The 12,629-nt window shown below is 45.0% G+C and overlaps 1 protein-coding gene across 7 annotated transcripts in view; it reads left to right on the top strand.

Annotated features, from left to right (window-relative positions):
- The window catches only part of LOC121281557 (SH3 domain and tetratricopeptide repeat-containing protein 2-like), a 103,481-nt gene that overhangs the window by 18,542 nt on the left and 72,310 nt on the right, over positions 1-12,629 (top strand). For all 7 annotated transcript variants that reach the window (XR_005943867.1, XM_041194522.1, XM_041194521.1 and 4 more), the window contains one exon: positions 11,810-11,920. Coding sequence is in view for 6 of the 7 variants with exons in the window: in XM_041194521.1 (XP_041050455.1) it covers positions 11,810-11,920 (111 nt within the window). In the remaining variant the exon portion in view is untranslated. The remainder of the gene's footprint in view (positions 1-11,809; positions 11,921-12,629) is intronic.

Raw genomic sequence — 12,629 nt, 5'->3', positions numbered from 1 at the left:
ATAGAATCTTACAGCAGAAAAGGAGGCCATTTGGCTCAATGACCTGAACTAGCCCTTTGAAAGTGCTGTCCAAATAAATCGCAGAATCACACAGTGCAGAAGAGGCCCTTTGGCTCATCGAGTCTGCACCGACATGTGGGAAACACCTGACCTAACTACCTAATCCCATTTACCAGCACTTGGCCCATAGCCTTGAATGTTATGACGTGCCAAGTGCTCACCCAGGTACTTTTTAAAGGATGTGAGGCAACCCGCCTCCACCACTTACCCAGGCAGTGCATTCCAGACCGTCACCACCCTCCGGGTAAAAAAATTTTTCCTCACATCCCCTCTAAACCTCCTGTCCCTCACCTTGAACTTGTGTCCCCTCGTGACTGACCCTTCAACTAAGGGTCCCTATCCACCCTGTCAATGCCCCTCATAATCTTGTACATCTTGATCAGGTCGCCCCTCAGGCTTCTCTGCTCCAACGAAAACAACTCAAGTTTATCCAAAAAACTCAGCAGGTCTGGCAGCATCGGCGGAGAAGAAAAGAGTTGACGTTTTGAGTCCTCGTGACCCTTCAACAGAACTGAGTGAATATTAGGAGAGGGGTGAAATATAAGCTGGTTTAAGATGGGGGGTTGGGGGGAGAGAAGTGGGGGGTGGGGTGTGGTTGTAGGGACAAGCAAGCAGTGATAGGAGCAGATAATCAAAAGATGTCACAGACAGAAGAACAAAGAGGTGTTGAAGGTGGTAATATTATCTAAACAAATGTGCTAATTAAGAATGGATGGCAGGACACTCAAGGTACAACTCTAGTGGGGGTGGGGTGGAAAGACTAACAGGGCATAAAAGCTCTAGATTTAAAAATAATGGAAATAGGTGGGAAAAGAAAAATCTATATAAATTATTGGAAAAAACAAAAGGAAAGGGGAAGAAACGGAAAGGGGGTGGGAATGGAGGAGGGAGTTCAAGATCTAAAGTTGTTGAACTCAATATTCAGTCCGAAAGGCTGTAAAGTGCCTAGTCGGAAGCTAAGGTGCTGTTCCTCCAGTTTGCATTGGGCTTCACTGGAACAATGCAGTAAGCCAAGGACAGACATGTGGGCAAGACAGCAGGGTGGAGTGTTAAAATGGCAAGCGACAGGGAGGTTTGGGTCTTTCTTGCGGACAGACCGCAGGTGTTCTGCAAAGCGGTCGCCCAGTTTACGTTTGATCTCTCCAATGTAGAGGAGACCGCATTGGGAGCAACGAATGCAGTAGACTAAGTTGGGGGAAATGCAAGTGAAATGCTGCTTCACTTGAAACGAGTGTTTGGGCCCTTGGACGGTGAGGAGAGAGGATGTGAAGGGGCAGGTGTTGCATCTTTTGCGTGGGCATGGGGAGGTGGCATAGATGGGGGTTGAGGTGTAGGGGGTGATGGAGGAGTGGACCAGGATGTCCCGGAGTGAATGATCCCTATGGAATGCCGCCAGGAGGGGGTGAAGGGAAGATGTGTTTGGTGATGGCAACATGCTGGAGTTGGCGGAAATGGCGGAGGATGATCCTTTGAATGCGGAGGCTGGTGGGGTGATAAGTGAGGACAAGGGGGACCCTATCATGTTTCTGGGAGGGAGGAGAAGGCATGAGGATGCGCGGGAGATGGGCTGGACACGGTTGAGTGCCCTGTCAACTACCGTGGGTGGAAAATCTCAGTTAAGGAAGGAGGAGGACATGTCAGAGGAACTGTTTTTGAAGGTAGCATTATCAGAACAGATACGATGGAGGCGAAGGAACTGAGAGAATGGGATGGAGTCCTTACAGGAAGCGGGGTGTGAGGAGCTGTAGTCGAGGTAGCTGTGGGAGTTGGTAGGCTTGTAATGGATATTGGTGGACAGTCTATCACCAGAAATTGAGACAGAGAGGTCAAGGAAGGGAAGGGAAGTGTCAGAGATGGACCATGTGAAAATGATGGAGGGGTGGAGATTGGAAGCAAAATTATTAAATTTTTCCAGGTCCCGACGAGAGCATGAAGCAGCACTGAAGTAATCATCGATGTACTGGAGAAAGAGTTGTGGGAGGGGGCCTGAGTAGGACTGGAACAAGGAATGTTCCACATACCCCATAAAGAGACAGGCATTGCTGGGGCCCATGCGGGTACCCACAGCCACACCTTTTATTTGGAGAAAGTGAGAGGAGTTAAAGGAGAAATTGTTCAGTGTGAGAACAAGTTCAGCCAGACGGAGGAGAGTAGTGGTGGATGGGGATTGTTCGGGCCTCTGTTCAAGGAAGGAGCTAAGAGCCCTCAGACCATCCTGGTGGGGGATGGAGGTGTAGAGGAATTGGACGTCCATGGTGAAGAGGAAGCGGTTGGGGCTAGGGAACTGGAAATTGCTGATGTGAGTCGTCTCAATTTCTCTGCTCCTCTCACCCATTCTAATCTGTCTTTCTCTGAACTTACTGCACTCTGTTCTCTCAGGTCCAACCCCAACGTTGTCATCAAACCCACTGACAAGGGTGGTGCTGTTGTTGTCTGGCGCACTGACCTCTACCTCACGGAGGCTGAGCGTCAACTTACAGACACTTCCTCCTACCTCTCCCTGGACCATGACCCCACCACTGAACAACAAGCCATTGTTTCCAGCACTGTCATTGACCTCATCTCCTCTGGACATCTTCCTCCCACAGCTTCCAACCTGATAGAGGCCCAACCGCGGACAGCCCGCTTATTCTTCCTACCCAAAATCCACAAACAGAACTGTCCCAGCAGACCAATCGTGTCAGTCTGTTCCTGCCCCATAGAACTCATTTCTCTTTATCTTGACTCCCTTCTCTCTCCCCTTGTCCAGTCCCTTCCCACCTACATCCATGATTCCTCTGACACCTTAAGTCACATCAACAATTTCCAGTTCCCTGGCCCCTACCGCTTCGTCTTCACCATGGACGTCCAATCCCTCTACACCTCCATCCCCCACCAGGATGGTCTGAGGGCCCTTAGCTTCTTCCTTGAACAGAGGCCCAAACAATCCCCATCCACCACTACTCTCCTCCATCTGGCTGAACTTGTTCTCACACTGAACAATTTCTCCTTTAACTCCTTTCACTTCCTCCTAATAAAAGGTGTGGCTATGGGTACCCGCATGGGCCCCAGCTATGCCTGTCTCTTTATGGGGTATGTGGAACATTCCTTGTTCCAGTCCTACTCCGGCCCCCTCCCACAACACTTTCTCTGGTACATCGATGATTACCTCCGTGCTGCTTCATGCTCTTGTCGGGACCTGGAAAAAATTATTAATTTTGCTTCCAATCTCCACCCCTCCATCATTTTCACATGGTCCATCTCTGACACCTTCCTTCCCTTCATTGACCTCTCTGTCTCAATTTTTGGTGATAGACTGTCCACCAATATCCAATACAAGCCTACCGACTCCCACAGCTACCTCGACTACAGCTCCTCACACCACGCTTCCTGTAAGGACTCCATCTCATTCTCTCAGTTCCTTCGCCTCTGTCGCATCTGTTCTGATGATGCTACCTTCAAAAATAGTTCCTCTGACATGTCCTCCTTCTTCCTTAACCGAGGTTTTCCACCCACGGTAGTTGACAGGGCCCTCATCTGTGTCCAGCCCATCTCCCGCAATACGCCCCTCACGTCTTATCCTTCCTCCCAGAAGCATGATAGGGTCCCCCTTGTCCTCACTTATCACCCCACCATCCTCCGCATTCAAAGGATCATCCTCCGCCATTTCCGCCAACTCCAGCATGTTGTCACCACCAAACACATCTTCCCTTCACCCCCCCCAGCGGCATTCCATAGGGATCGTTTCCTCCGGGACACCCTATGGCACCTCCCCATGCTCACGCAAAAGATGCAACACCTGCCCCTTCACTTCTTCTCTCCTCACCGTCCAAGGGCCCAAACACTCGTTTCAAGTGAAGCAGCATTTCACTTGCATTTCCCCTAACTTAGTCTACTGCATTCATTGTTCCCAATGCGGTCTCCTCTACATTGGAGAGACCAAACGTAAACTGGGCGACCGCTTTGCAGAACACCTGCGGTCTGTCCGCAAGAAAGACCCAAACCTCCCTGTCTCTTGCCATTTTAACACTCCACCCTGCTCTCTTGCCCACATGTCTGTCCTTGGCTTGCTGCATTGTTCCAGTGAAGCCCAACGCAAACTGGAGGAACAGCACCTCATCTTCCGACTAGGCACTTTACAGCCTTCCGGACTGAATATTGAATTCAACAACTTTAGATCTTGAACTCCCTCCTCCATCCCCACCCCCTTTCTGTTTCTTCCCCTTTCCTTTTGTTTTTTCCAATAATTTATATAGATTTTTCTTTTCCCACCTATTTCCATTATTTTTAAATCTATAGCTTTTATGCCCTGTTAGTCTTTCCTCCCCACCCCTACTGGAGCTGTACCTTGAGTGTCCTGCCATCCATTCTTAATTAGCACATTTGTTTAGATAATATCACCATCTTCAACATCTCTTTGTTCTTCTGTCTGTGACATCTTTTGATTATCTGCTCCTATCACTGCTTGCTTGTCCCTACAACCACACCGCCCCCCCCCCACCCATTTCTCTCCCCCCACTCCCCCACCCCCCACCTTAAACCAGCTTATATTTCACCCCTCTCCTAATATTCACTCAGTTCTGTTGAAGGGTCATGAGGACGCGAAACGTCAACTCTTTTCTTCTCCGCCGATGCTGCCAGACCTGCTGAGTTTTTCCAGGTAATTCTGTTTTTGTTTTGGATTTCCAGCATCCGCAGCTTTTTGTTTTTATCCAAGTTTATCCAACCTCTCTTCATAACTTAACTGTTTCATCCCCGGCAACATCACAGTGAATCTCCTCTGCACCCCCTCCAGTGCAATCACATCCTTCCTATAATATGGCGACCAGAACTGCACACAATACTCCAGCTGTGGCCTCACCAAGGTTCTATACAACTCCAATATGACCTTCCTACTTTTGTAATCTGTACGTCGATTGATAAAGGCAAGTGTCCCATATGCCTTTTTCACCACCCCACTAATATGCCCCTCCACCTTCAGAAACCTATGGACACACACACCGATGTCCCTTTGTTCCTCAGAACTTCCTAGTGTCATGCCGTTCATTGAATACTTCCTTGTCAAATTACTCCTTCCAAAGTGTATCACCTCACACTTTTCAGGGTTAAATTCCATCTGCCACCTTTCTGCCCATTTGACCATCCCGTCTATATCTTCCTGTAGCCCAAGACACTCAACCTCACTGTTAACCACATGGCCAATCTTTGTGTCAACCACAAACTTACTAATTCTATCCCCTACATAGTCATCTATGTCGTTTACATAAATGATGGATAATAGGGGACCCAGCACAGATCCCTGTGGTGCGCCACTGGACAGTCACTAAAGCAGCCTTTTGTCACCACCCTCTGTCTCCTACAACTAAGCCAATTTTCAATCTACCTTATCAAATTACCTTGTATCCCATGTGCATTTGCCTTCTTTATAAGTCTACCATGTGGGACCTTGTCAAAGGCTTTGCTGAAATCCATATAAACTACATCAGCTGCACTACCCCCATCTACACACCTGGTCACCTCCTCAAAAAATTCAATCAAATTTGTTAGGCATGACCTCCCTCTGACAAAGCCATGCTGACTATCCCAGATCAAACCTTGCCTCTTCAAGTGGAGATAGATTCTCTCCTTCAGAATTTTCTCCAGTAATTTCCCTACCACTGACGTGAGACTCACTAGTCTGTAGCTCCCTGGCTTATCTCTACACCCTTCTTAAATTGCGGAACCACATTAGCTGTTTTCCAGTCCTCTGGCACCTCCCCTGTGGCCAAACAGGAATTAAAAATTTGGGTCAGAGCCCCTGCGATCTCCTCCCTTGCCTCCCTCAGCAGTCTGGGACACGTCAAAATCGCACATGTCAATTTTTCACTATAGCCCAGCAAATTAGTCCTCTCCATGTACACGTGCAATTGCCTTTTAAGGCCAGGATTTTTCCTATGGCGAGTGGGCAGGGGCGGGCACGGAGCCTATCGCTGCCCGCGATCGGCTCTGCACTGCCATTTTACTCGGGCGGGCCAACTAAGGCCCGCCCAAGCATGATGCGGGGCTGGTAGCGCTCAGCGCTATCTGTGCAGGCAGGGGGAGGAGGGATCGTCAGGGCTGCCTCAGGGAGGTTGAATGGATATTAAAATCCTAAAAGAATTGATTTTAAAATTTATTTAAACATGTCCCCTCATGTGACTGTGTCACATGAGTGGGAACATGTTTTTATGTTTATGAAAAATAATGTATTTATTTTACAAAAGCTTCAGGAAACCTCATCTGGCTCGTGATGAGGTTTCCAGAAAAATATGAAGGTCGCTTGGGCTTTTCACCTGCCCGCCAACCTTAAGGTTGGAAGGGCAGCGTTCTCAAGAGGCTCAACTGATTACTTAATGGCTTTAATAGGCTGTTTACGTTTTGGCAGTGCTATCCGGAGGAGAAAAAGGAACAAAGATCAAAATTTTCCAGCCCCGCTGTGGCGTGATAGGGGATGCAGCGGGTCAGCCAAAAGTCAAATGACTTTTGGTGGGGCAGGAAGATCCCAACAGCATGTGGGGCTGGAAAATCCCAACCAAAATCTCCCCATTGCCCTTCTAGTTATTTTTCCAATTATTTTAAATCTTTGACCTCTGGTTACTGGCCCATTTGTCAAAGGAAAAACTACTTGATCTATCAAAACCCCTCATAATTTTGGATACTTCTAATGGGTCTCCCTTATTTACTCTATCAAAATTCTTCAAGATCTTGAACAACTCTATCAAGTCTCCTTAACCTTCTCTGCTCCAAGGGGAATAATCCCAGCTTCTCCAAATTTTTCACATAACTTCACCCTTGGTGTGATCCTGGTAAATGTCCTCTGCACCCTCTCCAAGGCCTTGACATCCTCCCTAAAGTGTAGTGCCCTGAATTATAGACAATAATCCAGCCCATCCAGAGATTTGTAAATGTAGGCATGACTTCCTTGCTTTTGCATTTGGTGTCCCTATTTGCAAAGCCAAGTATTCCCAAGCATTTTCTTTACTCCCTTGTCAACTTGTTCTGCCACCTTCAAAGATTTGTGAAGATACAACCACAGTTCCCTTCGGTATGGCACCCTCTAAAAATACAAATAATATTAAACTGCCTCTCCACTTTGTTCCTCCCAAAGTGCAACACTTCACAGTAAGCTATATTAACTTGTACCTGTCATGTCTACCCATGTTACCATTCTGTCTATGTCCTCCTTAAAGCTGCTACACTCCTTACTACGTTGCTAAATTTTATTTCTCTCACTCCTGACTACATTGCCAAACCTTTCACAAACTCCAAAATTGTACTCCCTATGAGTCCCGCTTATTAAATATATTAAGAAAAGCAATTGTCCTCAAATAGACCTCTGGTGAACCTCAATGCATACTTCTCTCCAATGAGCTCTCCTGCCTCCCATATCTTAGTCAATTAGATACCCAAGTTACCAGCCACTGTTTAACATCAAAGCAAAGTACCTCTGTTATGAGGTACTTATCTGCCTTTTTAAAGTCCACACGTACAACATCCATGACATTGCTTTCATTGTCCCTCATTGAAGAACTCAATCAGATTTGTCAAACTTTGGCCCAGATTTTTGCTCCAGGGTCAGGTGTGCAGAGACGGAAGAATTACCGGCTGCAGTGGTGGCCTGCAGTTCCAATTTTTGTTCCAGCAGGGGCCAGATTACAAGTCAGACGTGCCACCCCTGGAATAAGTGCAGAGGCTGCCGGGTGTGGAGCTGAGCTGGGCAGGAGGTCTGTCTCTGTGCTCTGATTCAATAAAGAAAATGATTAGAACAAAAAAATCCCTCCCCACACATACACTCCCCACGCCCCATCCTTGCCAATTTATTCCAACATATGCCCCCACCCACCTCCCATGGCCCCTCATATCCCCATGCCCCTCTACACACCCTCATGGCTCCTCATACCCCCACATCCCCATGGCCTTTTTAGCCCCTATTTCAACTTAGTTCCAACTTATGCCAATGCATGCCCACACCCACCACCCCTTGCCCTCAACCCCCTCCATGCCACTCACCTAGTCTCCACCATGGGAAACTTCAGCAGCCATACTGACATAAAATAATGTTGTGTCTATTGATGACATCACTATTTTAAACAAAAAAAGGCCCTCATTGATTAAAAAACATTCAATACATGGAAATTCCTTCAATAAATCTCTTATGAAAACAAACATTTCTGTTCTATAACCACTTGGAGCTGTCAATCAAGCTGTTCACTTAACAGGCATCCCACTGCGATAATGTTAGTTTGTAAAATTAGTTATTGCAGCAGAAATACTATAATGGGAGCCCTCGGGGTTTTGTCAACAGATAGATTGTTTTCTTTTAATAACGCCAGGCTTTTAAAAAAACTTTAAAGCCCAGTAGAGTTAAATTCGTTGTCAATTCTTTGACAGCTTAACAGCTCTTTGACAGTTTTGATAGTTCGAATGGGTTTGTGCACTTTTTACGCACAATCATTTTTACTGTTAACAATCCCAAAGGGTGCCATACCTCTCCCAAAAATATCCTCAGATCATATTCAAAGGTGCATCTTACCTCTCCAAAGAGGTATCCAAACAAATCCACCAGCTCTTACCTGGTCTAATATGCATATGCTGAGTTTCACAATTCTGGCCTACCAAAATCCCACTTCAGTGGAGGCAGCTGATGATCTAAATGGCCAGTTGCCTCTGTCAAACATGCATGCGTGAACCCTGGCCTGACTCCATTCCTGCTTCCACAAAAAATGTTTCCTCAAGTGAAAATTAATTTTGTCCTCAATCGGCCCCCATCATTCCATTATTATTTATATGTTTAAAAGAAGGTTTTTGGGTTTTATTTTATATTACCATCTAATCTTTATCACATATTTCCTTGTCTTTCTTATATCTTTCTTCAATTTCCCCCTGTGAACTATATCTGCCATAATTTCCAATCATGTTCTGTGGCTGAGATTTGTCATAAACCTCTTTGGCAGGATCTCCCCCCCATCAACCCCCTGTTGGGGGGATTTTGCAAGAGCGTGCTGCCATCTTACGTGACATGCACCAGGAAGCACTATGCGCGCCCTGTGCACGCTGGTGGGGGGTGGGGGAGGGGGGGGTGCGGATTCCCTGAGCTGGGAGTGTGCTGTTTTGTGCATGTGCGCAAAAGAGCGCACTCATCTCCCTGAAGCAATGTGCTGCCTCAGGGAGATCGCCTCAGGTGTCAAACATTGAATAAAGATGATTTAAAAAAAAATTGACATGTCCCCTCTTGTGACACTGTCACATGAGCTGGGACATGTCTATTTCTTTTATTTAGACATTTCATACAAATTTTAATACCCTCATGAAACCTCATCCTGCCCGTGGATGAGGTTTCATGTTTTTTCTGAAGGCCACCTGGGCTCTTCGCCTGTCCGCCAGCCTTAAGGTTGGACAGGCGGGTCTATTAATCAGTTTAATTACTTTTTTAATGGCCTTAATAAGTCTTTGACAATTCGGCGGGCGCACAGCCGAGTCAGCTGCGTGCCCGCCGACCTGACAGTCCAAATGGCATGGGGTGATGACGGGATGCATGCCCGACATCACCCTGCATCATTTTACATGTCGGTGAGTGGGCCCCGCCCCCCCGCTCGCTGACCGGAAGATGCAGCCCCTTGTTTCTGTTTTAGTTCAACCTCTATTTCAATTTTCATCCAAGGTGCTCTAGCTTTGGATGTCCCATCTTTCCCCCGAGTGGGAATGTACTTCATTTGTGCCCAAATTATTTTCCCTCTGATGCCCTGCCATTGCTCATTTACTGTTTCCCTGGCCAATCTTTGTTTGCAGCCCACCTGTGCTAGATCGCTTACCAAGTCACTGATATGTCTCTCTTCCACTTGGGTATTTTCACAATTGTTTCCTTCTATACCTACTGTATATCTAATTATAATGTGATCACTATTACCTAAGTTCTCCCACTTACTGTACCTTATTCCCCAGCTCTTCATTCAGCTCTGCTTCCTTTCTATGCATTAGAAACAAATTGATTAAAAAATATTTTTTTTTGCACATTTTAGGAATTTTTCACCCTCCTTTCCCTTTACCCTGTTTTTCTTTTCCCACAATATGTTATTTCACCCATCTTGAAATGTGCCAACTGATTTGCTCCTGTATCATCTCCTCACTATTTAAGAGTCAAAAGCGAAACACCTAGCAAAGAAACAGCTGTTTGTTTTGCTCCTTAACTCTAACCAATTAGATTCAGTCTTTGAACCCTCAAGTATATTGTCCATCTGTTGAGCTGTTTTATTATCCTTGTCCAGTAGTGCCACCCCCTCCCCCAGCCTACCCCTACCTGGATTCCTGTCTCCTTTTTCTCCTTATCCCTCCTGAAAACACCTTAACAGAAATGTTTAGTCCCATTCTTGCTCCTATTTAAACCACGGTTCTGTTATAGCCAGTATATTATAACCCTGTGCGACAGCCTATGCTTGCAACTTGTCAACACAGTCCTTACATTAACACACATGCATTTCCATACCATGTTAGTTTTCTTTGTTCTTTTTTCTCCACTAGCTTCTGCCATTTTACACTACTCTTTGTTCTGTTGCTAATTGACCCTCCTAGTTTTCTATGCACCTTGTCTTTTCCTCTAATGCTACATCTTTATGCCCTTTTTATTTTAAACTCTCCCTCTCTGCACTAGTTAACCTCTCTGCGAGGACATTGGTCAGAGCCCTATTCAGGTGCAATCCATTTGAGTTGTACAGATCCCTCTTGCTCCAGAACTGACTCCAATGCCTCAGGAATCTGAAGCCCTCCCTTCTACATTATTTAAATTGCTTAACACTACCCAGGAAAGATGGACATTGGACATAACATCCAGCTTATAGTTACAGGTCGATTAGTATGGTTGTCTGCACAGTTCATGTGATTTTGCAGAACAGATATGTTACAATATTTGAAGCTGTATAAAGTGCTTGCCTGTTCATCCAGGAACTGATAGCTGAAATTCACTGAAATAAACTTGTATTTATGAAAAGGGAAAAGACCTTTTACCTAAATAAGCCAGTCCTGTTTTGATAAATTTCACTAGCCCAGAACGATAAAATAGTAAAAATTGGGAAATAAGAATACTGGTCTGAACTGATCTTGTATCCTTTAAAATGGAACACCTGGGAAATAAGAGTATTGGTCCAAACTGTTTTTTTCCTTCTGGGAGATTACCAGACATAAAATTCACCTACCCTACCTTAGTGACCTGATATTGCACAGGAATAATGAACACTCTGTTGTCAACCAGAGTGCCAGCTGGGATGATTTATGGAGCTAGTCATCTCCAGACAAATACAAACTTTGTCCATTCTTATCCCTCAGCAGAGTGTAATTTTTACAGTAGAAAAAAATCCAAAATAGTAATGTTTAGGCTTGCAAATGAAGAATGACGCTTGGGTTAGTAATAGAGAGCTGCCTGTGACTTCAGAACGAATCCCAACAAGTCAAAAGGATCGAAGAAAACTGAAGGGGAAATTCTTCTTTTAAAAGGCTGTGGTTACATTCTATCTTCAAGCTGCTTCTGCTAATGTCTTTTACACCAGCCATTAGAGAGTGCATGACAATAATGTGGTTGACAATATTCCTACATCCTCGCTACTACAGTTAGTTTAGTTGGAATTGAGACTTACTAAAAGCGGAATCACAGACACAAAACTCACACACGTGATTGGTGTTCTATCTCTTCAGTGGAAGGCAATCTGTAGTTTCTATTATGAATATCTTTTTAATTCTGACTCATTTTATCTCCCTGCAGGGAAACAATCTCCTTTTGTATCTCTTAACTCTTCGGGTTACTCGTCCGATCTGCAGAGGCAGTCTCTTGAATCAGATGCAGAATCTACCCATGGAGATAAAATGGCAATAGGTAATAATAGATAAGAAAACCTGTGCAAAAATTCCATTACATGATTGCTGGATGCATTTCTAACTTTCTAAATATCATAATAAATATACAAACTAATTTTAAAACATTGGTTATATCAGTTTCAATTGGTAACTCAAGGTCTTTTGACCATCCATCAATTCTTTGCACCAAAGGAGTTTGTGTTTTTTGCCATGGCTGAGGCCAGCGTTTCTATCCTTGGAAATGTGGTAGTTTAAAATCAAACTGCTCACATCACTGAGTTTAAAACATAGTTAAACTAAATTCCTAATCTAATTACATAATTTTAAAACTCTGATCGCTGATTACAATGCTATTAAGTCCTAATATCCAGAACTTGCAAATTATGAACAAGCTCAGTAAATATTGTTCTCAAGATTTAAAATCTTTGAATAATACTGGCCTAATTTTACTACCTTTTTCTACCTTTCCCAAACCATGAATAGGTCAGGTGGAATGGATATGAAGTTCACTCTACCGGAATTTGCTCATGATCGCAGCTTCAGGTTATTAGGCAAGACTAAATGCATCCAAGCACAGGCCTACCCCTTAATCGTATATTGCAGCAGAAAACTGCAACAAATCTGAGCAGTGATACATCAAAGCCGTCTGGTTTCTGTCAGCTGGGTGGCCTCTTTCTGAATGCAACTTGAAGGGATAAAGAGAGATAAATTCATGTCTCATTTGAACA

Source organism: Carcharodon carcharias, chromosome 8 (assembly GCF_017639515.1).
Source record: "Carcharodon carcharias isolate sCarCar2 chromosome 8, sCarCar2.pri, whole genome shotgun sequence".
NCBI lineage: Eukaryota > Metazoa > Chordata > Chondrichthyes > Lamniformes > Lamnidae > Carcharodon > Carcharodon carcharias.
Note: the sequence above shows the minus strand (reverse complement) of the source record. Positions and strands in the feature narration are given on the sequence as shown.